General features: G+C 35.0%; 2 protein-coding genes across 2 annotated transcripts; both read right to left on the bottom strand.

The window, feature by feature from the left end:
• Positions 1-853: 853 nt before the first annotated feature.
• Positions 854-3,407, bottom strand: LOC100263873 (polygalacturonase 1 beta-like protein 3). Its single transcript, XM_002279777.4, has 2 exons — positions 2,895-3,407; positions 854-2,804 (listed from the first exon to the last, which is right to left on the bottom strand). Exons 1-2 carry the CDS (start codon positions 2,973-2,975, stop codon positions 984-986), a joined length of 1,902 nt encoding a protein of 633 aa, XP_002279813.2. The 5' UTR covers positions 2,976-3,407; the 3' UTR covers positions 854-983.
• Positions 3,408-4,157: 750 nt separating this feature from the next.
• LOC100255417 (T-complex protein 1 subunit gamma) lies at positions 4,158-19,194 on the bottom strand. The gene is made up of 13 exons (XM_002282955.5): positions 18,983-19,194; positions 11,498-11,559; positions 9,757-9,829; positions 8,636-8,703; positions 8,271-8,340; positions 7,731-7,799; positions 7,571-7,642; positions 7,139-7,212; positions 6,028-6,690; positions 5,826-5,951; positions 5,540-5,644; positions 4,781-4,855; positions 4,158-4,667 (listed from the first exon to the last, which is right to left on the bottom strand). The coding sequence occupies exons 1-13, from the start codon at positions 19,005-19,007 to the stop codon at positions 4,476-4,478; spliced, it is 1,674 nt and encodes a 557-aa protein (XP_002282991.1). The 5' UTR covers positions 19,008-19,194; the 3' UTR covers positions 4,158-4,475.
• Positions 19,195-24,231: the final 5,037 nt, after the last annotated feature.

The following is a 24,231-nucleotide window of genomic DNA, read 5'->3' on the forward strand; positions in this document are numbered from 1 at the left end:
AAAATTTTATGGAAAAAAAAAGAGTAAAAATGATGAAAATATATGTTTTAAAGAATGGGTTTAACATAAAAACAAAAATAGATAGAGTAAGATAACATCTAATATGATTAAAATATATATATTATATTTTTTATTTAATTTTTAAATGATATATTTTTTTAAAAAATCTCTAATTTGGGCATTAGGCCCAAGAAAAAAGGTACCAAACTACCCTCTTTGATGTGGAAGAACTATATAATTTCTTTTTTTTAAAAAAAAAATGGATTGAAATAATATTTTATAAATGTAGTTTTGGGGAAAAAAAATATGACTATGTAATTTTAAACTTAAAACTGTATCTTCTCAATATAGTTTCTTCTTCCTTTTTAAATTAAATTGACACTATTTTCTTTTATTCAAAATCAATAATTTACTTCATTTTCAAATCATAAATGATAAAAAAAAAATGTATTCAAGGAAATTTTAAGTTTATAGGGATTACCTGTATTTAACTTAAGATTAATGAAATTAATTCTATATCTTTGAAACCGGGCTTCACCTCGATATGGTTGGGAACAGAGTTAAAAAATGTTGAATATTTTAATAAAATTATATGGGATAAAGTGTGTCCTCTTAAAGTAATAAAGGTTTAATTTGTAGCAAGGGAGGAAGAGTCTTACTTTAATAGTTTAGATTTCCAACTTTCAATTATTTATTAATTTGTGTTATATAACATTATCTTTACGCATTCATTTGTGTTATAAAAGTAATGAACATTTCATTACTAGGGTTCACACTAGATGAGTCTAAATTCCTTCGTCATAAGATGGATGGCAACTATAGAAACCTCTTTCAATTTCTCTATTGACTAATCAAAAATTTAAAAAAAAAAAAAAAAAAAAAAAAAAAGGAAGGGAAAGCAGCCCATTCAACTTCCAAACCAACAAAAGTAAAAATGGAGAAAAAGTGAAAAAATAAAATAAAAAATGAAAAATAATTTATCATCAATCAGAAGTCGTCCATGTCATGTCATTCTCAAAGATCCAATGGCACACCTCTATGAGCCCAGGGCTGGACCCCAGCGCCACGAAAGCGCCATGGCTCTGACTCCATGCTGACGTGTCAATATGACAGATGGCAACCCCTTTATTCATCTTCTCTTTGCGCTCCACGTCAAGAATGTCCACCTCGTAAACCCTAACCTTGGGAACTGAGTGGCAATAATACAGTAAGTAGGGGTACAGGCTTTGGTGGCATGATACTGATCTAGTCACTTTTCCGCCGTTGATCCCTCTGACTTCCCCCACCATCACCCTCTGCTTTGACCCACGCGTCGTCTCCGTGGTTCTCACCACCACGTCGTGCCCCAGGACCGAGACGGCGAAGTCTATCATGTCCTCGACCGAACCCACGCACCGCTTGGTCTCGCCGCGACTCGGAGCTCTCTCGCACTCTTCCAGCGCGTTCGCAATCACGTGCTCCATCGTGGAGTTGTCCCGCGCGTGGAAGATGTCCTTGAGCTCCTGGAGACGAGAGGAGGAAAATGGTAATTTGGACGCGATGACGCGGGGCAAAAACGACCTTTCGGGCATTCTGTCGCGTATGTCTGGCATCACCATAACATTCCCCTCCTTTAACATGGACTCGCGGAAGAATTTGCCCGGCTCGACCCATCTATTTACGGAAATGCCACTCGCGGTAGTCGCGGTAGCGGTAGTGTTGCTACTTGCACGGCTGTATTGAGAGAAGGTTACACCCTTTCTTTCATAGTCTTTGAATGTGTAATTCAAACCGTAGATTTTGAACCCAACCGACGAATCCGTCGACCCTTTTCCGTATTCTTTGAATGTGTCGTTTCCTACGTTGAATGTCCTCCCATAATTCGCGAAATTCACTTCTGCAGAGTTCGAACTCCTGGCATAAGATTGAAATGAATCGTCACCCACATTGGCTCCATCTCTGTAATTTGAGAAGGTATCCGTTGCGGCATTGCCTCCAAGGCTGTAGCTCTTGAAATTGTTATGTGGGTTGTTGGAGGAGTGGCCGTAAGCTTTGAACGAGTCGTTTTGGCTATTGGCTAATTGGCCGTAAGCTGTGAAAGTGGAGCCGATGATGTTGGAGTTGTCGCCGTAGCTGGTGAACTCAGCCGGGACGTTCTTGCCGTTCTTGCCGTAGCTGGTGAAGGACTCGGTGCCGGAGTTGGTGTCATCGGTGTAGGCCGCGAACGTGAGTTTGTGGTTGTTGCCGTTGGGGTCGTACGTGGTGAATTCGAGATGGGGGACGTTGACCAGTGGGTCGTAGTTCGTGAACTCACCGGAGCCGCCGGTGGCGCCTGAGCCGTAGCCGGCGAAGCTCCCGGTGGCGACGTTCCCGTCTCGAGCGTAGCTCGTGAACTCTTCGTGGTGGTCAGTGGAGTCCCCGCTGTACCGCCGGAACGAGCCGCTGGGCATGTTCAACCCGTCGGAGTAATTCTTGAACGAGTCAACACCACCGATTCGCGAGTCGCCATAGTTGGCGAATCCTCTATTGGAGTAAAAAGCGAAGTTAGCGTCCTTGACTTGTTTTTCCGAAGTGGGCGATGAGTCGAAGACACAGAACAAGTTGGCAGAGGAGCAGAAGGATGATAGATGAGAAGACAGAGCGTTTTGGGTGGCGAGTTTGGTGAGAACGGCCGAGTCGACGGCATTGAGTGGGGAAGCTTTTGAGAGAAGAAAAGATGGTTTGGGGAGCTTGTTCGATATCTGTTTGTTCCAATACCGAATCAGGGAAGCTTTCGCCGTAAAGGGGTTGCCACCGGTGGATGACTTTCCTTCAGCGAAACATACCTGCATTCACAGAATCCAAGCAAGAAGATCAGAAGTAAGACAAAACAGATAGAAAGCAAAAAAAACAAGATGAAGGTTTCGATTCAGTACATTGAAAGATGTGAATGACAAGTACAAGAAGAATACGAAGAGAATGGTTGTGAGCAATGGCGGTGTGCGCATTGTTTCCATGTCTGAGAATCTGAAAGAGAGAGATCTGGAAGAAGGGAAGCAGGTAATATAAATAAAGAGAGAAAGAACCACCCCCTCTGAGTCTGTGTTGAGAATAGTACTTCGTTTTTGCTTTACAAAGTTGGCTCTTTGTCTCCTCTCTGGTGTTGTGAATTGGCCAAAAAGATTCACAAAATCAAAGGCGTAGCCATCATTTGACAATACCTTCCACTTGACTCCTCTTTCTCCTTTATTCTGCTCTTAATCTTTTTATTTTTTCCACTCATAGTGGATCTTACGTACTCAAATAGGAATGAAGTGAATGATGATTTTAATTCATATGATCATGGGAATCAAGACCATAGAGTAAGTTGTTAATGGGGAGCAAGTGATTCTTGTAAACACAACCACATTATCATGTGCGGAACACAAGATTCAGAGCAGCCAGCACCATTGAACGGGTTCCACTAGGACACCAAAATCGAAGAACCATAGTTGGTGGCAAAAATAATGTAGAAATTCATGGTTTCTTAATAATTTTTGGAGCTTCCTCTGCCACTGCTGCAAACCCAGAGACGCTTCTCTTTTGACCAATCCAATGTGTACCCAAAACATCAAAAACAATAAAAATAAATAGGGTTGGTCCATCTACTACATAATTTATTGTGCTGATCAGTAATCATTAAAATATGTGATCTTAGTAAGTATAATTTTATAATCTTGTTACATGTGATTTCTTTTTGCTTCACTGTTTACCCACCTAACTCTAAATATTTTGTTGGGTAGTAACACCTTCATCTTTTTGTTTTATATGAATGCTTTTCTCAATGCTGTTTTGGAGGCATTTATTTTTTCACTCTTATGAAAGCGTCAAGGTTAAATGAGCCTCACCTTGAGCTGTTTTGTTTTAACTTCAACAGCTCAACTCCAGCTACCGAAAGACAAAAATAAGAGAGAGAAAGAAAAAGTAAAAGAACAGGAAAAAGGAAGTGGCAAGGAGGCAAGGAGGCTCCTGTCACAGTTGTCCTTTTTCTGTATACTTGTTTATTGTTCTGACATTTCAATTTTCGTCACGCTTTCATGATTACCAGAGACTTTAATTTTCTATCTATATGTATATATTTTTTTGCTTTATCTCGAAGGTTTGAAATACAAACAAAAAAAGTGTTCAACTTGACTGGATATGCACAAAAGAGGATCAAATTCGAGTGAAATGCCATTTAAGGCACTAGCGATTCATTCATTTCAAGAAGACAACCAAATCCCCGCATAAAAAAGCTGCCCAAGGAAAGCACATCAAGGTGTTAAAGACTGACAGTGAGCAAGTCCATTTCAGACAGAAAAAACAAAGGAACGATTCTGACTGATCATGAAATATATAGCCAAAATTTCAGACAACTACACCTAAACCAGAACTTGGCAAAAAAATCTGTGAAAAATGACAAAATCGGATCCGACATTTCCACCAACTCCTTTAACAAACTCTGCCCGACATCCCATGTGGTCGAATCATCAAATACTTTACTCCGGAATCATTTGCTCGTTGTCTGCATCTCCTTCTTGCTCAATTGTAGGCTTTGATGGAGCTTGGCCTGCTCCAGGGGCTTGTTTCTTTTTTATTCCACTCACGATGTCGTCGATCCTAAGCAGCATGCAAGCAGCCTCGATGGCGGTCTTAAAGGTCTGTGCCTTCACATTATAAGCATCCCATATCTGGAAAAATATGTATGCAGTATCCAGTTTCACAAATTAAAAACAAAAACAAAAATCCAAATTGTGAAGCAATTAGAAAGTGAATAGGATTATAGGAGAAGAAAATCTCGAACCTTACGCTCCTTCATGTCAGTAATTGCACCAGTACTTCCATCTATTCCGATCCAGGCATTTTCACCATTTGCATGCTAGAGAAAAAGATGGAATAAGAAACATACGAGACAAAAGAGATGTGTTAAATTTTTATTTTCCGAAGATGCAGAAAAACAATGCTGAGTAATTGCCCGATCCAAGAGAGCATTATCATTGTTTTCACAATGGGCTATAACACTTAGCTATGACATTAAGAGTGCGTTTGGGAGTGATTCTAAAAAACATTTATAGCATTTCTAACACTTAAATGATAAAAAATTTCAAGCGTTAGAAAGATTAAAAGTGTTTTTCTGAATCACCACCAAACAAGCTCTAAAGTTCCCATATTGGAATGATTCTCGTAAAAACTCTTTTAGCATGTAATGCTTTTGTCGATAGCACACGCTTTTTGCCCCATATGAGAATGATTTTTATAAATAATCAGTGTTAGCGTTTAAATGTAAAAAAAAATAAAAAATAAAAGGTGTTTTTATCATTCATCACATAATAAAAAAAGTGTATTTGAAAAATCACCCACCAAATGCTAGCATAAGAATCACTTAAGTGATTCTCTCTACTACATTTTTTAAAATAATTTCAGATTTTGCCAAACATCTAATTTTCCTTGTAAGAAAAATATTTCCAGGCACTAAACAGCATCTTCAGCCCTTGCAAAATCACTCTCAAGCGAACTCAAAAGCTCAAAGAGAAAGGTATATATAACTAAATACAGCTCTTACCTTTCCCTGCAAAGCAGTCATAGTCCTAATCACATTCACACCACAATTCTGTGCCAAAGTACGTGGAATAGCCTCAAAAGCTATAGCAGCAGCTTCATAAGGCCACTGTTTCACAAACGAGCAGAAAATTACAAATAGGGAAAATTGCATAAAGCATCAGAAAACTGCAGTGCAATAACTAAACAATTTCATAAAACCTTGGTGATTATCAACCAATATTTATCTTGAAAAATTCAAATGGAAAAACCACATCAAATTTGATACATGAGAAAGAAGCAAAATTTACCTTTTCAATGCCTTCAACAGATGAACTTTTCTGTTTTAGGGTAGCTGAAACAGTTAACTCTGTAGCACCCCCACCAGGAACAAGCTTTGGATTCTTTATCATGTTTCTTGCCACAGACATGGCATCCTGTTAAAAGAAAACAATACTTCAGAACTCCATAGAGTTGATCTATATGTAACAGCAAATTAAATCAAGGAGATACCTGCAAGTTTCTTTCCACTTCATTCAAAAGATCCTTGCTCGCACCTCTAAGAAGAACAGTGCATGCTTTAGGGTCTGTGCACTCATCTATGAAAGCAAAGAACTCATCTCCAATCTTCTTGACCTCAAAAATTCCAGCCCTAGTTCCTACATCAGATTCTTGAAGTTCATCTGGTCTGTTTACAACAACAGCTCCACATGCCTTAGCAATCCTGTTGTTGTCTGTTTTCCTCAATCTTCTGATTGCACTAACTCCAGCTTTACTCAAGTAATGGCATGCCAGGTCACTAAGCCCCTTTTCTGTTATGACCAAATCGGGTTTGAATTTTAGTATTTGCATGCACAGATTCTCAATGTATTCTTCCTCCATTTTCAGGAGAATTCCCCAGTCTTCTTCTCTAACCAACTCTGCATTTGTTTGGTTCTCCCCTTTTTTATATTCAAGGGGGCAATCAAGAAGAATAATACGAGGGTTGATAATCTTTCTTCTCATTTTTCCAGGGGCCACAACATCTTTGTTAATCATAACTCCTTTAAGAACCTTGGAATCTTCCAACTGGCCACCAGGGACTTTCTCAACCTTTATGTACTTCTTAATGTCCACTTCTCGCAATCCTTGACCAAGGTCCACACCAACAGTTGTGGTAGCATCAAGTGCTAAATCCTAGAAGTTGACCAAAGAGAAAACATGTTAAAAAAAATTAAAATATAGATATTTTAAATAAATAAAAACATACAATGCTCATATACAATAAATCAATATTGAGAGGCAAGTTAAAGACAACAAAAAGAACATAAATTCCAACAATTTTTTAAGCCAAACAACTTCTTAATAGAAATAAACAATATATAAACATAAAAGCAACAAATAACTGACTTTCATCCACAAAGATTTTCAACACAAATAACCAAGAAAATTTTCTGAAATAATGGAATGAGCATCCTCCATAAAAAATAGTTAGTTATTGGAATTTGGAAAGTAAGAAGTTATACAAAGAAAATCAAATAGACAAAATGCCAGTCATGAAGGATTTGGTATTCCGATGATAAGCAACCAAATGCATATATCTACTTTTAACCAAAAATTTATAAGATATAAAGAAAATACTTACAGCAATTAGATCCCCAAATTGACCAGTAAATTTTGTACCTATACAACTCTTCACCATTCCCAACATTGCAACACCTGCCAAATAAAGTCATACATTATTTCCACAAAAGATGTAGCAAATTTTAAGAACTAAAACAAGAACACTGTACCATTTATTTAAATTACATGCTTTTTAAAAAAAACTAGGACTTCACTTTCAAGGATCTACATGTAAGAGAAGAAAAAAAAAGGAATCAGACAAAATACATTAGGCTCCATACTATCATACAAAGTCAATAATCTCTAGTTTTAACTCAACTCTGAAAAAAAGAACCACATTTCTGGATTCAAAATTATTTCTAATTACCCAGGTAAATAAACACTACAAAGAGAAATTTTAACTCAAATAAAAAGAAGTGCATAAAATAAGAAGGGAAATATTGTAAAAGCTTACGGTCATTCACATCAACAGGGGCTGCAATCTTGTCAAGCACCGCAATAGCATCCTCAAGAGCTTTATTATAAGCTGCAGAAGTACCTCAATTTTAAATTGATCAAAATAAAATTTAAATCACCAATAAATATGAGTACTTTACAACACATTGAGGTGTTACCTCGACATATGACTGTAGGGTGAAAGTTTTTGTCTATGAAAGCTTCCGCAACATGAAGCATCTCACCAGCTTGAACAAATTTTCATTTTAACAATCAGTAACAAATTAAAGGATAACATAATTTGAATTATGTGAAGCAAACAGCTAAATATTCACCAATAACAATTTAAAAAAAAAAAAGCAACAAAATCCCATATGTGAGTGAAAGAACAATCAAATTTGAAATGGGGCCACAAGTTCAGATAAGCTGAATATAGACAAGCAAGAACAAGTAAAATAACAATTTCCTTATCCAACAAGAATACATAAGAAAAAATAAGTATATGTCTAACTGAGATCCTCCAGCATAGAAGTTTCTCCTAAATTTAAAAAGGGATCATGTTTTCATGGTTCGTAAACAGATCTGTGAATCTGATTGCAGAGGTCATTCTTTCAATATTTCACATTAATGATATATGCACCCCATCAAAACATGAAACAAGAATAATATAATTCATTGTTATTCGAAAGAATAATTATCTACAAGTTTAAGAGATGTACCAAGAACAATGACTGAAGTAGTTCCATCACCAACTTCTTCATCTTGTGTGCGGCTTAATTCAATCATGGACTGTCAAGTCATATATAAAAAACTCACAACTAAGATGACAGAGTTTTGAGGAACTAAATTGACAGAAGCCCAACAGAAAAAATTTAAAAGCTAAAAAAATTTAGATGCTTTGATAAGCAATCTAACCAAAATCTAAATAATATTAAATGAAATATATAAGCATACATTGAAAGGTCAATAGAGATTTAAAAAAAAGAACGAGAGAAGAAACACCACAAGACAAAAAATGAAGAACCAATGAGCACAAACAACCATGACCATATCCTTTCCACAATGATGGATACACACACCATACCTTAGCAGCTGGATGAGCAAGATCTAACTCCCGAAGAATAGAATTTCCATCATTAGTGACCACAATACCTGACAGCATCCAGAAAAATAGATCAGAAATTGACTAAGTAACTGGGCTTGACAAAAGGTAAGATTTATTATTATAAAATGTTTGGCAGTCAAGAAAATACATGCTAAAAAAGTGTGCATAGTAAGTGATGATATATGAATTAATAATAATGAAGAAAAGGTAGGATAAGAAATTAATCCATTCATAAAAAGTTAGAGATGGCCCTTGTAAAGTACAAGAAGAAAAGAAGGCTCAACCATGTGTAAACAAAGGCAACAAATGCATGCTAGTATGAAGAAGTAACTTGATTAAAGTTGAATAATTAAAAAAAATTAAAAATTAAAACTTTAATGGAAAATACAGCTCTAGATAAAGTCAAAGAGCAAAAAATGATTAGTTTGATTGACCCTAAGTAGTAGGAAAAAAAGGCTTTGTTGAGCCAAGTTGAATATAGCCTTCCCAAAAACTTCCATAATAAGATATTTATAATTGGCCATCTAATTTCATATAGGCAAATCATTTCTGGAGGAAGCAAGGTATGTGATTTAATCATCTTTTAATCCACTGCTCCTTCACCTTAACTTCTAAAGCCCAATATGTTTCAGGTAGCTAGGCATTGTTTGTGCATGTCAATCCTTGGATAAAAAAATTTTCTCCTCATACTAGGCTTGGGACTAGAGAGCAAAGGTTTTACAGAGAATGATTCCTTCTACTCTTGGTTCTGTTATTTGGAGAGAAGAATAGGACATTGGAAATCATCCAATTCTCTTTAGATAGAATTGTAAAGAGACTGACAAACTATACGCAGATCTTGGTATCAAACCAATTCAGTTTTCATTTCTGTTTTCATTGGTTTGACCTTTTTGGATAACTACTGCTTCATTGTTTGTAAAGTCATTTTGTGTTCAACCACATGTTACACATCTCCTCATTTTAATACTGAAAACATTGTTACTTATCTTTTTTTTTTTTCTATTTTTTGATGGATAAAGTGTTACTTATCAAATTAATGAACCCTAGGTTCATTTCCAACAGAACTGAAAACATCTACTTATCAACTGAAATCAAATCACCTCCTCCAGCATCAAGTAACATCTTCAACATGGATCTTGGACCCAAGGTTGTGCGGATTATGTCAGCCACAGCCTGCAATGAAATAGATAGAGAATGTCAATATGGTTCGAACTCAATTTTAGCCTTTTGATATTGTTCAATACGATTTTTTTTCTTTGTTAAAAACATAATAGAACTCAATAATTTGACATCAGGAGAACAATAACAATGCATGCGAAAACAATAGTGGTAATCCTGTGTGATGAGAATTATCCTTGTGCGTTTATCTATCAAAAAATAAATCTTGTGTGATAAGAAAGGCTGGATGATTTGGCATGCTGATTTCTCAGGGATTTCTCTGTCAAATCAGCTTTTATTTTCATTTAAGTTGAAGATTACATTCAGCGAGCAAGAAAAAAAAATGTGTGGAAGTTGATGTCAAAACAAGTTCCAGCTGACATTAACATCTGCAAATGCAAGAAGGAGCTCACCTCAAAATGCAGATGCTACTCAACTTCAGAAGAATACATGATTCACTTTTTCCATGTAAATGATTTAACCAGGCATGTATAGCAACATTTTCATTCCAACTATCAATATTGTGGGCAAGTTGAGTCATTATTCACCCTCTTTAAATGTTGAGGGTCATAACCAGTTTTTGTATGTTTTCCCTGCAAGTGGGTTGCAGCCTTATGTCTTGTGATTCTTAGAAGATCTATTTTGCCTATCAAAGTGTCACGTTCACATGGATGTTTACAATTGAGGTTTTAACATTCTAACTAGGTCAAGCATTTCTTTTGTCCAGCCTCTGATTTTTTATTTTTTATTTTATATCAGAAACAACAAATGAGTTAAATTAAGGATAAAGAAATACAAATTAAGGATAAGCAATCCTCCCAAAATACAACAAACTAATCAAAAAGTAAGCTGAAGCATCCAAAATACTGAGTAAACCTATATAATAGTAAAGTACCACATGGGAATATACAAAGAAAAACTCATAACTCTAGTATTTGAATAATTTCCAAGCAACCCCTCCTTGCTAACCCACAGCTTTCGAACTACACACTGAAAACCAATCAAGCTGGACCACATTAAGGGGAATGCCCTTAAATGCTATGGTGCAAGAAGCCCAAAAGGAGGCAAAGAAATGAATGATATACCAATCTAGCATCCAAAATGAACTCATCAAATTGCTATAGCCATAGAAGTAGAAATATCAAGAGACAAAAGACAGGTACATAATTGCAACATTAAAACATAAAAAGACTTACATTAGTACATAATGCATGCATGTAATTTCAAATTTTACCACAGAGAAAGTCCCTAACTGGATCCTATCACCCCCTTCTAATGTTAGCACACGCATGCACACTTGAGAAATCCATTCCCTTTGTGGGATGCCACTGATGAATTGAGCTAATGCAAGAAATACATACAACAGGATCCACATTAAGGGACCACAGAACAACCTTGCAACATCCCAACAAAAAACAATATTCCATAATACAATGGAAAGAGCAAAGAATAAATGTCACATCAAAAGGAGTTGCAGACTAGATTAGGTATTAAATCAAGATAAGAAAACATTTCTCCTTAAAATAGGCCACAAGAACAAATTTATGTGAAGAAATAACAAATTTTCTAAATACAAGGATCTATCAGACAAGAATGGAAATATGAGAAATAAAAAAACTGACAAGAGACTTCAGAATGAACGCATTTTATTAATAGGTAGTAACACACTGAACCAAATCTAACCTTTGACGCTTGGATATTGGCATGCTGGACCTTACTTCCTGATTCGCGAGTCAAAGAATCCTCTGCAAATTTTAAATTACACCAAGCAATTAGAGAGATCATATATTTCTAAACTAATTGTTGAGTACACTTGCATTAACGGAAATCCCAATGAGTGACTACCAAACCTCCACATCACATATTGCTCACATGTGTAAGTTTGCATGAGGTCAAACCTATGGTTCATTGCCCACATAATGATGATATCTTTTGATGATACTACATCCTCTAATTAAGTAAGATATTCTTTGTCAAAAAGTGAGAAGAAAATGCAAAAAAGGGCAGCTAAATTCTCATCACGTCAGTTTTGGCTTATTTGACCTCCGGTTCAAACACCATCAAAGGACACCATGAATGACCATACATGTTCCATGAATCTAGATATTCTCAAACTCCCATGTGTCAACCATGGGCACCAAGGCACATGACATTCCATTTTGTACCCCAAAAACAAATATTAAAGCTGCAAATATTTTAAAAAATCACTGATTTTACATGAGGATGAGGTACCTTGTCCTTAAAAAATACTCATTTCCTAAGAAGCCATAGTGTCGAAGATTTAGGAGTTAGTTACGAATAAGAGATTTAGGAGTTAGTTCAAAAAAAAAAAAACTCGCATTCCTATTTTGTAGGGATAAGATCTGGTTGCTATTTTTCTAATTGCTCTCTTTCATCAAATCCAGTTAGTTTTGGGTTTGTTAGGTCATTAGGTTGTTAAGTCTTTTATGGGATTGTTGTTCCCTATTTATCTATAATTTCTCAATTCTCAGAATCAATGAATTTCAATTCCCAAAAGCTCACATAGTATTAGAGCTTGATCTTTGGGTCCTAATCAGAAAATTTTCAGATGGAAAAAACCACCATGACTGGAGCCACCAGATTGGCCGCTTTTGGAAGGGATATGAACAACACTCAAACTATTTCCTCAGCACCATTCCAATAATTTGATTATGCCAATTTGAATTCCTCTCTACAATTAATCATTCACAAATTGAATGTTAAGAATTACCAAGGATGGGCCCAGTGAATAAAACTAGTGATGGACAGCAAAGGGAAACTTGGCCATTTAACCGGTGAAGTAACGAGACCAGCAACAAATGATCCGACTTTGAAAACATGGAGGTCTGAAAATTCCATGGTGATTTCTTAGCTCATCAATTTTATGGAACCAACAATCGGGAAACCTTATATGTTCTTATTGACAGCCAAAAAAGTCTAGGATACCATTCACAACACCTATTCAGATCTAGAAAATTCTTCATAGATATTTCAGTTAAAAATGAAGCTCTCACAGTCCAAACAAGGAGATTGAGAAGTGACCATTAAACACAATGAGATGATGACTTTGTGGCAAGCGTTGGGTTTGTGTTATGATAAGGAATGGGACTGCCCTAATGACAGTGTGAGATACATGAAACGAATAGAAAATGAGAGTCTATGCATTTCTGGTGGGACTTAACAAGGATCCAGACGAGATCAGAGGTTGGATTTTAGGTAAAAAACCACTATCATCCATCCAAGAAGTTTTCTCTAAGGTACAAAGGGAGAAAACTTAATGGAACGTGATGCTAAATGGAGAACCACAGCCAAATACTGATACAAAAGGTTCTGCACTTGTATCAAAGGGACTTGACCAAGATGGAGATCAAAGAAACACAAAAAAAGCCTTAGTGCAATCACTGCAAAGGGGTATGGCACACTTCCGAGACCTACTAGAAATTGCACCGGAAGCCTTAAAACTGGAAAAAAGAAGCCAAGTGGAGATGGCCAAGGTTTCTAGGTTTCCAGTACTAATCAAGGGTAACAAGCTACTTTGGAAATGTTTCCTTTCACTGAGGATCAGCTAGAACACCTATATAAGCTGCTTGAGTCTTCCTCTTTCAATGTAAACTCTAACCCATCTCCCTCTTGTTCATTAGCCCAGAAAGGCCACTGCCTCACAGCCACTTTTGCTAGTGTTAATTCCACTTCTTGTCATCCTTGGATCATCGATACCGGTGCAATTGATCACATGACAGACTGGATCTTCCAATTTGTTTTCTTCTTACAAAACTTATGCAAGGAATCAAAAAATTAAAATAGTTGATTGACCCCTTTTGGCTATTTCTAGAAAAGGATCCATAGTTCTTTCAGAAGCACCAGCACCTGTGGCAACCCCTATTTCAGAAATACCCACGCCAAACCCAAAAATGTATCCTTCCAGACAAGAATGGGTTTGGAATCTTGTAGATTCTACTAGCAAAGAAGGTATTCTTATATCAAGGAAAGATTATACCCGCATGATCCTCAGATCAGGAACAATCTCAATGTGTATGCTGATTGTTTCATCTGAGAGACCATCTAAGTAAAGGCAAATAGGGGCAAGAAGGCTTTCTACCGGATTAGGTATTGGTTGTCCAAAAGAAAGAAGAAGTAGGTTCCTATCGAGACCTATCTATCTTGTAAGAATATTGTATTGAAAACTTGACCGCATCTAGTAATTTTTTCCACCATGCTAGGAGATTTCCAGTGAAGCCTAACAGTAGCAGATTGGCTACTGCTACAGGATGAAGTCCAACTTAAACATAGGTGTTAGTGGCTACCAACTTATTTGCCAAAACAACTTCAACTTCCCCACCATTGAGGTCATTACTTTAGGAAGGCCTAGGACAACCATGGAAGTAAATAGGTTAAATACTAAAGGAATGGACAGTTGACTATTATGCCATCAGAAAATCACATAGAACCTGAAATGTGTGAGAAACCAAGAAAAAAAATCAAATGAGTTCATTGTCTATTCAAGGAAGAACCCTGATCAAAGGAGAAAGAAGTCCACTTTGCAGCAGCACCAAGAGCCTAACCCTAGAACAGATCCGATTTCTGTTAATCCTCCAAATAAATCTGTGTTTGAGTCCAATTCTTCCAATTCCCAAATTGAGTCTATTAATGATTTAGATGTTCCAATTGCTCATAGAAATGGTACTAGGCAATGTACTAAACATCATTTGTCCAACTTTATGTCCTATGAAAAATTGCCTCATTTTCTTCTTACATTCACTTCACAACTTTCTATCATAACATTCCTAAAAATATTCAGGATGCTCTTAATGTTTCTGAATAGAAGGAAGCTGTTCTTGAAGAGATGGAGCCCTTGAGAAGAACAAGACATGGGAAGTAGTGAGTTTGCATGAAGGAAAGTCCATGGTTGGTTGCAACTAGGTCTTTACAGTGAAATACAATTCTAACAACTCTCTAGATAGATGTGAAGCTCTACTAGTCGCAAAGGGATTCACTCAAACATATGGTATTGACTATTCAGAAAATTTCACTCCAATAGCCAACCTAAACACATTAAGAGTGATCTTATTAATTGCTGCAAATCTGGATTGACTATTACAATAGTTGGATGTGAAAAAATACATTTCTCAATGGGGATTTGGAATGGAAGACGAAGTGTATATGGACTCTCCTCCGAGCTTCACCGAAAGATTCGGATCAAAGGTGTACAAGCTAAGAAAGTCATTATAGGGACTCAAACAATCACCTAAGGCATGGTTTGATAAATTCACTTAGTCCGTAAAGAAACAAGGTTACACTCAAGGGCAAACTAATCACACCTTGTTCATGAAGTTCTCACCCGAAGAGAAGATAACCACGTTGATTGTCTATGTAGACGATATCATTCTCATTGGCGATAACTTGCTTGAGACAAAAAGGTTAAAGAAGGTTCTAGCTTCCGAATTTGAGATTAAGGACTTGGAGTCATTGAGGTCCTTTCTTGGAATGGAAGTTGGACATGCCAAGAAAGGTATCATCGTCTCACAAAAAAAGTACGTTCTTGATCTCCAAAAAGAAACCGGTATGAGTAGTTGCACATTGGTTGACACTCCTATCGAATATAGCTAGAAGCTAGGAAAAAAAAAACAAAGGAACACATGTAGATACAACGCGATATGAGAAGTTGGTTGGCAAACCGATACACCTATCACACACTTGACTAGACATAGCGTTTGCAGTAAACTTAGTGAACCAATTCATGCACTCTCAGCACGAAAAACACCTTGCGGTTGTCTATAGGATCATAAGGTACTTGAAGAGTACTCTAGGAAAAGAATTATTTTTCAAGAAGAATGAGCAACGAGGAGTTAAAGCTTATATTGATGTCGATTAGGCCGAATAATCACTAATAAAAGAACTACCTTCGAGTACTGTATGTTTGCATGGGGTAACCGATTACTTGGAGAAGCAAGAAGCAAAGTGTGGTGGCACAAAGTAACGCTAAAGTAGAGTTCAAAGATATGGCATATGGGATTTGCAAGACGTTATGGGTGAAACATGTCATATAAGAACTAAGGAGGCCCAATACTCTTCCTATGAAATTATAGAGTGACAACAATGAACATGCAATCTAGTACAACATGACAAAGCAAATAGATGATAGGCATTTCATAAAAGGGAAACTTATGGTTGGTGCTATATGCTTGTCATTTGTTCTTATAATGCAAGAGATAGCATACATCCTAGCCAAGGGACACCTAAGGCCTAACTTCAAGTTTATTGTCAACAAGTTGGGAATGATAGACATATTGAGGGAGAGAGTCAAACATTTAGGAGTTAGATAAGAATCAAATATAAATGAGTTAGTTAGGAAAGAAATTCGAATTCTTATTTTGAAGGGATAAGATCTAGTTGTTATTTTTTTGAGTGTTCTATTTCATCAAATCCAATTAGTTCTAGGTTGGTTAAATAGTTGTTTTACTTTTACCTATGAATTAAATATTACTAAAAAAAGATAACACCAAATTCTGAAAACAATTTCATTCTTGTTAATGTTGACAACCCTTCCAAGTACAATGCATGAAGGTTAGAAACCTCAATAGAGGTCAATCTTAGGGTCAACCCACAAGAGGAGTTTTCAGTATTTGCCTAAATATTGAAGTTGTAAGTGAAGAAGTGTAGAACAAAACAAAAACAAATAGTCACTTAATAAAAGTTCACATAAATACAATCTAGATGTTTGTCATGGTACATAACAATGAAACTTGAATTTCATTTAAGCTTAATGATAATTATGGAGCCTTCTTTTTTTTAGTGTTTGTGATTTAGGTATTCACATATGTCAATCTAGATGATCACCCTACGGTGACTCACTTCCTTTTTCTTCTTCAGGTGAATAAAGTATTGTGCATTTTAAACTTCCTCCAACTTATCTAGTGACAACTTCTATGCATCATGGTGATGTCAGCCCCATCAAACAACTCCAGGTCTATCCACCACAAGAAAACTTGCAGTGCTATTTAATGCTCAGTACAAGTTACTTAGGGTGATTAACCATTGATCTTCTAGCAAACCACCCCCTTCCAACCTCCTGCTATAACCTCTTGTTTACATCCATCTAAGGCTGGCAACAGGGTGGATTATTTGGGGAGCTGAGCCTGCCCCTAATGGAACATATATGGGAAGGGAAGGTGAAATCAGGGGTGAGACAGGTTTGAGGATTTTTCTTTTTATTTTTTTAACCCAACTTGGTTTGGGGCAGGAAATGGTATTCGGCCCGTCCAGCCTGATTACACCATGATTTACTAAATTTTCCTCTATGTGTATATATTTATGAAATCGGCATCCTATAAATCCCAGAAATCCCTCATTTCAACCCTAGCTAGCCATCTTCTTCTTTCTTACTTCTGCTGGTTGTTTTGTGCAACCACAGCTTCTTCATGTTGCAATTTCACTCTTAAATCTACAATTTTCAAAGTATATTGATCTTTCCTTCAAAGATTTCCCTGCATTCTCAAAAAGGGGCCTTTATATCTAATGTCAACAAATGAAATTTTTGGTGAAGTCAAACTATTTTTCTCTTTGTTTCAGCAGCAGAATAGTCTAAAGCTCTTTAACTACTGCTTCCCTGTGCTATTGCTGCAGTGCTCTATGCAAATCTGGGGTATATTACTTATGTGGCAACAATTTTCAGGTGAAGGCTTCATTTGCATCTTGTTGAAGCATCTCCAACCAACTCCCCTCCAATTTCTTTGATCTAGGAGCAATTTCTAGTGGTGTAATTGACTCGGCAATGTAAAATCCAAAAGCAACATTGGACCTAGAGCAGCATATGGCAACAAAAAAGGTGGCTCAGCCATCAAACATGCTTGTTATTTATTAAAATAGGTATGAAGTTCAGGGTTGGCATGGCCACTAGGGTGCCAGCTGAACTCAACCAACCCCCAACTATTTTGGATTATCCACATGAATCCCATTCCTTTTTTTTCCACTTTATTTGAGATCTTATCTTCTTTTTTGCTCACTATCTATAATAAAAATAAATAAATAAATAAATAAAACAAAAAAAAAACACATAATATCTTCTCTCAAAATCATAGGCCCAATCTCAAATCTCTCTTGACCTATCCTAGTCCTAAATTCTAATGAAATCTTAAGTTCAAACCACATCAGAGCCTAAAAAGTAGTAATAGGACCTCATTCCACACGAGCAAGAAACCTTATTGCCTCACTGGACTTACCTCTTCTTGTGAACTTTGAACTTTTTGCAGAGCTCATTGCAAGCAAGAAACCAACCTTATTGCCTTACAGGAGTTGCCTCTGTTAATAAACTATGTTCGAGCCCTGCTCCCCATAAGACCCTCATTTTTCTATTTCAATCAGCCACATTCTTGCTACTCATCCATCTCAACATTCTCAACTCATCTATACTTGTTTCATGTTCCCATTGTTTATCAACCTCACATCATTCTGCACCATAATTCATGGTTATATTCAAGTCATATTAGAAGTTCTTCCTTCAATATGACCAGTATCTGTTGACACACAACAGCCCATAATCATCACTCTGCATCATTTCCCCTATCTAAAGTTATTGAGATCATCATATTATCTTCCCCTAACGGATAATCCAAACAAGAAAATTGAAAACAGCCTGTTAGCCTTACCCATCATTCCCACTCCTGAATTTACTAAGGCTCTGTTTGCCTCACTGAAAAAATTGAGCAGAAGGAAATGAAAGGAAAATGCTAAAAACAAGTTCAATAAATTTGAAGCCATTTTTCTTACTTTACCCTCGTTATTCCCGAGACCCAAACCCACCCCAAATAAAATCTTGCTTTTAATTTGTAATTGTCTACCGTGGAATTGGCGTGCACATAATTTAAACTGGATTCCAATTCCATTCCTATATAAAAACCCACCAAAAATGTGGGCTCAAAAATTCCAAAAACCAATTTCTGAGGAACTAAACAAACCCTAAACTCATCCTAACCTTCCCAGATTCAACCAATCTCGGCCACGCCTGACAGTGAATAGTCGGACAGTACCGAGGAAACCAAAAATGAGATCCGAATCTGATTCCAATTATCCAACCATTTATGTTGAGACTACCGTACGATGCACACATATAAAAACTCTTCTAAGTTCAGTAACACTTGATGCTCAGATTGTGAAGAAATGGGGACTCACTGAGAACCAGCACTGGCGCTTGCATGACTGGAGATTGTGGAAAACCCTAATGGCGTCGAGAAGATGCTTTACAGCTTCTGCGTGAAAGGGTCTTCGGAATAGTTTGCGAGGGAAAATGGAGTGAAGTCTGGAGCCTCCGTCGTACTGAAGTGCGTCTCGTAAACCCTAGAATCTTCCTATTATAATTAAAATTTTAATAACGTTAACCAAAAGCAATGTCTAGGTCACGTGCATTTGCACGTGATATACCCCACTGTTGTTGGGCTTGGATTTTAATTTCTCCCCACTCGGCCCAGTTTTGAAACTACTTCAAGTTAATACCAAATCCAGTTTTGAAAATCTTATGGTCCCAGGTCAGGTCAATGTATTAAATTAATAACCTCATTAAATACATAAAATAACAATGTTTTTAAAAATAAATATAAATTAATGATATATATATATATATACATATATATATCATTGCATATTTGAAACATTTTATCTTTTAAGAAATTAAGTTTTGACACCATCTCTTATTTTTAGAGTCTTTTATTTTTTACAATTAATAATTATGTTTTATTATGTAGAATATTTTAAGTTTTAATGTACTAACTTTTTACCATATCTATTGTTTTTAGATTCATAAATCATACATGAGTATTGTGCAATAAACATATAATATTCTTTATAAATTAATAAATATTTATTTATGGATAAATCAATAACTCTGTTAAAATAATAATTTTTCTTGATCACTATTATTTTATAGAGATTTTATTGTACCTCATTATTTCATTCATTTTAATTAATTTTTTCTTAATTTTAAAAAATAATTTACTCTAATTAAACTCTTGATAAAATAATCTACTCCTAATTATCTTTAAATTATTAATTAAATTTAGTAAAGAAATCCTAAAAACCCTTAATCCTAACTAAGATTTTTATATATAATTAATTTTAATTATTCTTAATAAAATATATTTATCATAAATAACCTCAAAATATCATTAATTAAAATAACTAAATAATTTTAGATAATAAAAATCAAGATATTAAATAAAAATTAAAATATATTTTTCCTTTTTTAGATTTTCCTAACCATTTCCCAAATCAAATAGTAAATGAAAGAAAGATTAAATCCTAAAATTTATTGTTAAATCTTTATTCACTTTCTAAATGAAACCCTAAATGGAAACAAAATCTTTACATCTCTTTTCACTTCCCAAATCAAACCCTAATGGGAGAAAAAAAATCTAAAACCCCTTGACACCTAAATTTCTTTTAAATTTTTTTTGCATTTCCCAAATCAAACCTAAATTGGAGAAAAATATTTGAACCCCCAAGGCTAAATTTCCAATTTAAAATCATTATTGAGATTATGGCTAAATCTTATTTTTCATTTCCACCATAAACTAAAGGTGTCAAATGGGTTGCACCACCCAGTTTGGCCCATTGCCCAACACACCAAAAGACCCCAATCAGGTGCCCAAACCAATTACTATAATGGGTTATGCCAGCACGACCCGTTCTTTTGGGTTGTGCTAGGCCTAAGGACACAAGTCACACAACCAATCGTGGCAGCTCACTTGGTTAGTCCAAATACTACTTTTTGATTTATTTATTTTTCCCCTTTTGCTGGCATGCTAAATGTCATAAAATGCCTCTCCCAACGGATAGGTAAAGCAATCACTATTATAATTTTACATACCAAATGTAGTTCTCATATCTTTTCCCCCATTTTCAAGTAATTTATTGAAATACAATAAAATGATTATATTTTCTAAATTTCATTTTTTATTATATTCCAATATTTTAAATTTATTATTATCATGACCAACAATAAATTCAAACATGAATTTCTACATATATATATATATATATAAAGTGTAACTATTTAATATATTTGAAGTAATAAAAAATAATTCCACTTAATTAAAAGAATTGAAGACAATAGAATGACATTAAAAAATAAATTAAATATTAACGAAGTAGGATGACCCATCGAAATAATTCATCGTACATCACAACACAATTAGCCAATACTCATGGGTCATGCTAGGCTTTTAGCTTGCATGAGCTACCACAACATAGACAATTTTTAACAAGACCGTGTCGACCCAACATGTTATCCAATGAAGGCACGCTAAAATTGACTCGACTTCTTTGATACCTCTACCTTAAACCATAACTTCTATTTTGAATCTTTGGCCTATCTCACAACTTTCTCTACCACTAACACAATAACTTCATACAAAAAGTTCATAGGACTTCTATTCTATCACAACCCCATGGTCCAAAGGTGTGTCATAAGGTAAAAAGGTGGGCTTAACAAGAAAAAAGGAAAATAAGAAGTGCACAATTCAAGTAAAGAAAAATGTGTCGCTTTAAGAATTAAAAAAGTGTTATAACTTAAGAAGAAATTAAATGAATCACTAAAGTGATGAGATAGGAAGGTGGGCTAAGTTTAAGCAAGAAGAAGAAAGATGTGTTACCCTATGAATAAAAGAAATGTAAGCTAAGAATAGTGAGGGAGAATACACAACATAAGTGAAGACAAAAGCATGTTGCATGTAACAAGAAAGGAGTGTGCTACTTTGTGAAGAAAGAAAGTTGTACTATCCTAACTTTACTTTGCAAATAGTTTCATCAAGGATGATGAAGAGAGACAAAAATTAGGAGGTTAGTAAATGGTTATGCCATTAATTTTGGGTGTTTTGGTTGTGGTTGGTTAAGGAAAAAATAAATAAAAGAGAAGATAAACAGTTCTATTAGAGGGGTGGGGCACGACAAATACAAAAAGAAGTGATCTTATTATCTTTTTAGCTAAAATTGGACCTAAAACTAATTATTTTTAGTATAACCTCATATAAAATTTAGATGGTTTAGTTTGAATAGTTTTGAACACTAGAATAGTAAAAGTAAAAGTAATTATTATTATTGTATGATTGAACATAAAATCATTAAGAAATTAATTCAGAGAACATGGTGGATGACCACCTAACTTCTTTCTCTTCTTTTCTTTCATTTTTTTTTTTCTGTTTGTTATTTTTATTATTTTATTTACTTTAAACTTCATTTATGGTCTCATTAAATGAAGTGTTAATTAATATGCCTTTTATAATCTTAAGATGAGAAGGAAAATAGGAAAACCTGTGTTTTGGGTCGATCATTTAGGAATAATTGGGTTTTTGAAATCCAAGAATTGAAAATTTAAGATTCCCTATTTATGTGCAAAATAATATAATTTTTGTGCATTTTATGCTAAGTGGGCTTTTTATACCCACTTTGCCCTCACCCAGTCTCCATATCAGCATCCATGTTGTTGGAAAGGTTTAAGAAAAAAAAAATCTTATGTTTTGGTTACATTTTTTTTTTCTCTCTCTACTTCTTCACCACTTGAACCCGAGAACCATCTAAAATTTTTCACTTTCCCAAAACCTCTTCCTCTCATTTTGCTCTAACCCCACATATGAAATTTCCCTCAAAATTTTCTCTAGAATCCTCAAAGCCAAACTCTAACAATTTGTTTTCTTCTTATTCATAGCTACACAAAAAACTCAAAAAACCCCAACCTTTGTCTCATATTCCTCTCATCTCAGAACCCGAAAAACCCTAACCTTTGCCTCATTTTCTTCTCATCTCAGAAACCCAAATCTCATGACTTTAACCTCTTTTTTTCCCAAAAACCCTTCGGAATCATAAGATTCATGTGATCGAAATGGAGAAAATTGTCTGGTCACAACTTCACGGTGTAGATTCGAGGACATGTGGAGTTGTAGGTGCTCTGTCATTCTTTCTTTAAGGCTACATCTATTAGTCTCTCTCTTTGTCGCCATCAACAAGTCAATATCTTCTTCTGTAGCTATTTTGATCATGCTTGTATCGTTCATTTTGTAATTTTGTTCTGTTGTTGTTGTTGTTTTTTTTTTGTTTTTTTGTTTTTTTTTTTTTTGTTTTTGGTTTGTTTTTGGTATGTTGATAAAATTAGATGTAGTCGGATAAGGACAGATGGAGTGTGTTAAGGAATTGTCGCTAGTTGTTTGGTGGATGAGAGAGGAAAGGAAAAATGGGGAAAATTTTGGCATTTTTGTTTTTGGATTTATTATTGAAAAATTAAGGCTTAATAAATTAACATAAGGTTTGTTTTTTTTTTTTTTTTGTGGGTGGTTATTTTTTTTACATTCTTATTGTTTATTTTGGATTATGCTTAATTGAAGCCATGGATTGTTAGAGCTTCTTGTTACTAGTAATTTTTTTAGTTAATTTTCTAATGCAATGATTCATGCATTGTTATTTAAGCTTGGTGAATGGGTTTATATGGCCTTGGATCTTCTACTGTGCTCATTCTCATACATTTTTAATAGGAATCTAGGACCATGTGATTTGATTTGCTTATTTGCTTGATTTTTATAGATGATTCACAATATATAGTTACTAGAGGCGATGAGATCCCTAGAACTATTTTTTGAAGAATGCTAGAGTGGTTTTGCCAAATTTATGATGTCACTAGATATTTAGGATGCTACTCTTTTAAGGCTTCAAGCATACTTAATAAATTCATGCTTCAATTTTCTAAGTGAGAAGAAAAACATTTGTTAAAAAAAAGTTTTAAACTTTTCCAGCGTTTTTCATCTGATAAATTGTTAAGAAAATAAATGAAAAGATTGTGGTTGAATTAGCTATTGTATGCAGGGGCAAATGTTTTTTTTTTTTAATTTTGAATTCATATTATCCATTATTTATTTATATGAATCAATATCTGATATTGTCTTTTATTTATCCATGATATTGTTTTCTTATAGGAAAATAAACACAAATTTTGTCTTTGAATTTGTCTTTGCAAGTTTTTGAGTTCTCTTTTGCTTGACCTTTGTTTTCTTACTAACCAAGCAAATACTTATAATTCATTTTTAAATTTTGATACACATTCTCTTTAATTGCATGCATCCGTATTTGGCATTTTCGTTTATTTACCCTTTGAATTTTCTAATGCAAGTTTCAAATTTGATTTTGTTTTTCTTGCATATCTCAATAGCCAAAAGGATTTTTTTTCTTTAAGTTCTCATACTCCTTGCATGCATGACATGCATGAAATTCTTTTACTCTTTTTCCTGCCCTTTTCTTTTTTTTCTATCATGCATTCTCAAATTTTTGTGTTATTTATTGCTTTAGTGAAATCTCATTTAGACTGAATGATTAATTGTTTGAGGTGTTTGGTGTTCTCATTTCATGATATAATTATATCTTTATATTTTTTTCATGGTTAA

The sequence above is a fragment of the Vitis vinifera genome, chromosome 17 (genome assembly GCF_030704535.1).
Source record: "Vitis vinifera cultivar Pinot Noir 40024 chromosome 17, ASM3070453v1".
Classification (NCBI taxonomy): Eukaryota; Viridiplantae; Streptophyta; class Magnoliopsida; order Vitales; family Vitaceae; genus Vitis; species Vitis vinifera.

Excerpts from the sequence above, each read along its gene's own strand:
- LOC100255417 (XM_002282955.5), bottom strand. The coding sequence starts at position 19,007 with ATGCAAGCGCCAGTGCTGGTTCTCA. Across the intron at positions 7,800-8,270 it reads TACTTCAGTCATTGTTCTTG|CTGGTGAGATGCTTCATGTT; the intron begins GTACATCTCTTA and ends AATTTGTTCAAG. Across the intron at positions 5,952-6,027 it reads AAGTGGAAAGAAACTTGCAG|GATGCCATGTCTGTGGCAAG; the intron begins GTATCTCCTTGA and ends TTCTTTTAACAG.
- LOC100263873 (XM_002279777.4), bottom strand. The coding sequence starts at position 2,975 with ATGGAAACAATGCGCACACCGCCATTGCTCACAACCATTCTCTTCGTA. Across the intron at positions 2,805-2,894 it reads TGTCATTCACATCTTTCAAT|GTATGTTTCGCTGAAGGAAA; the intron begins GTACTGAATCGA and ends CTGTGAATGCAG.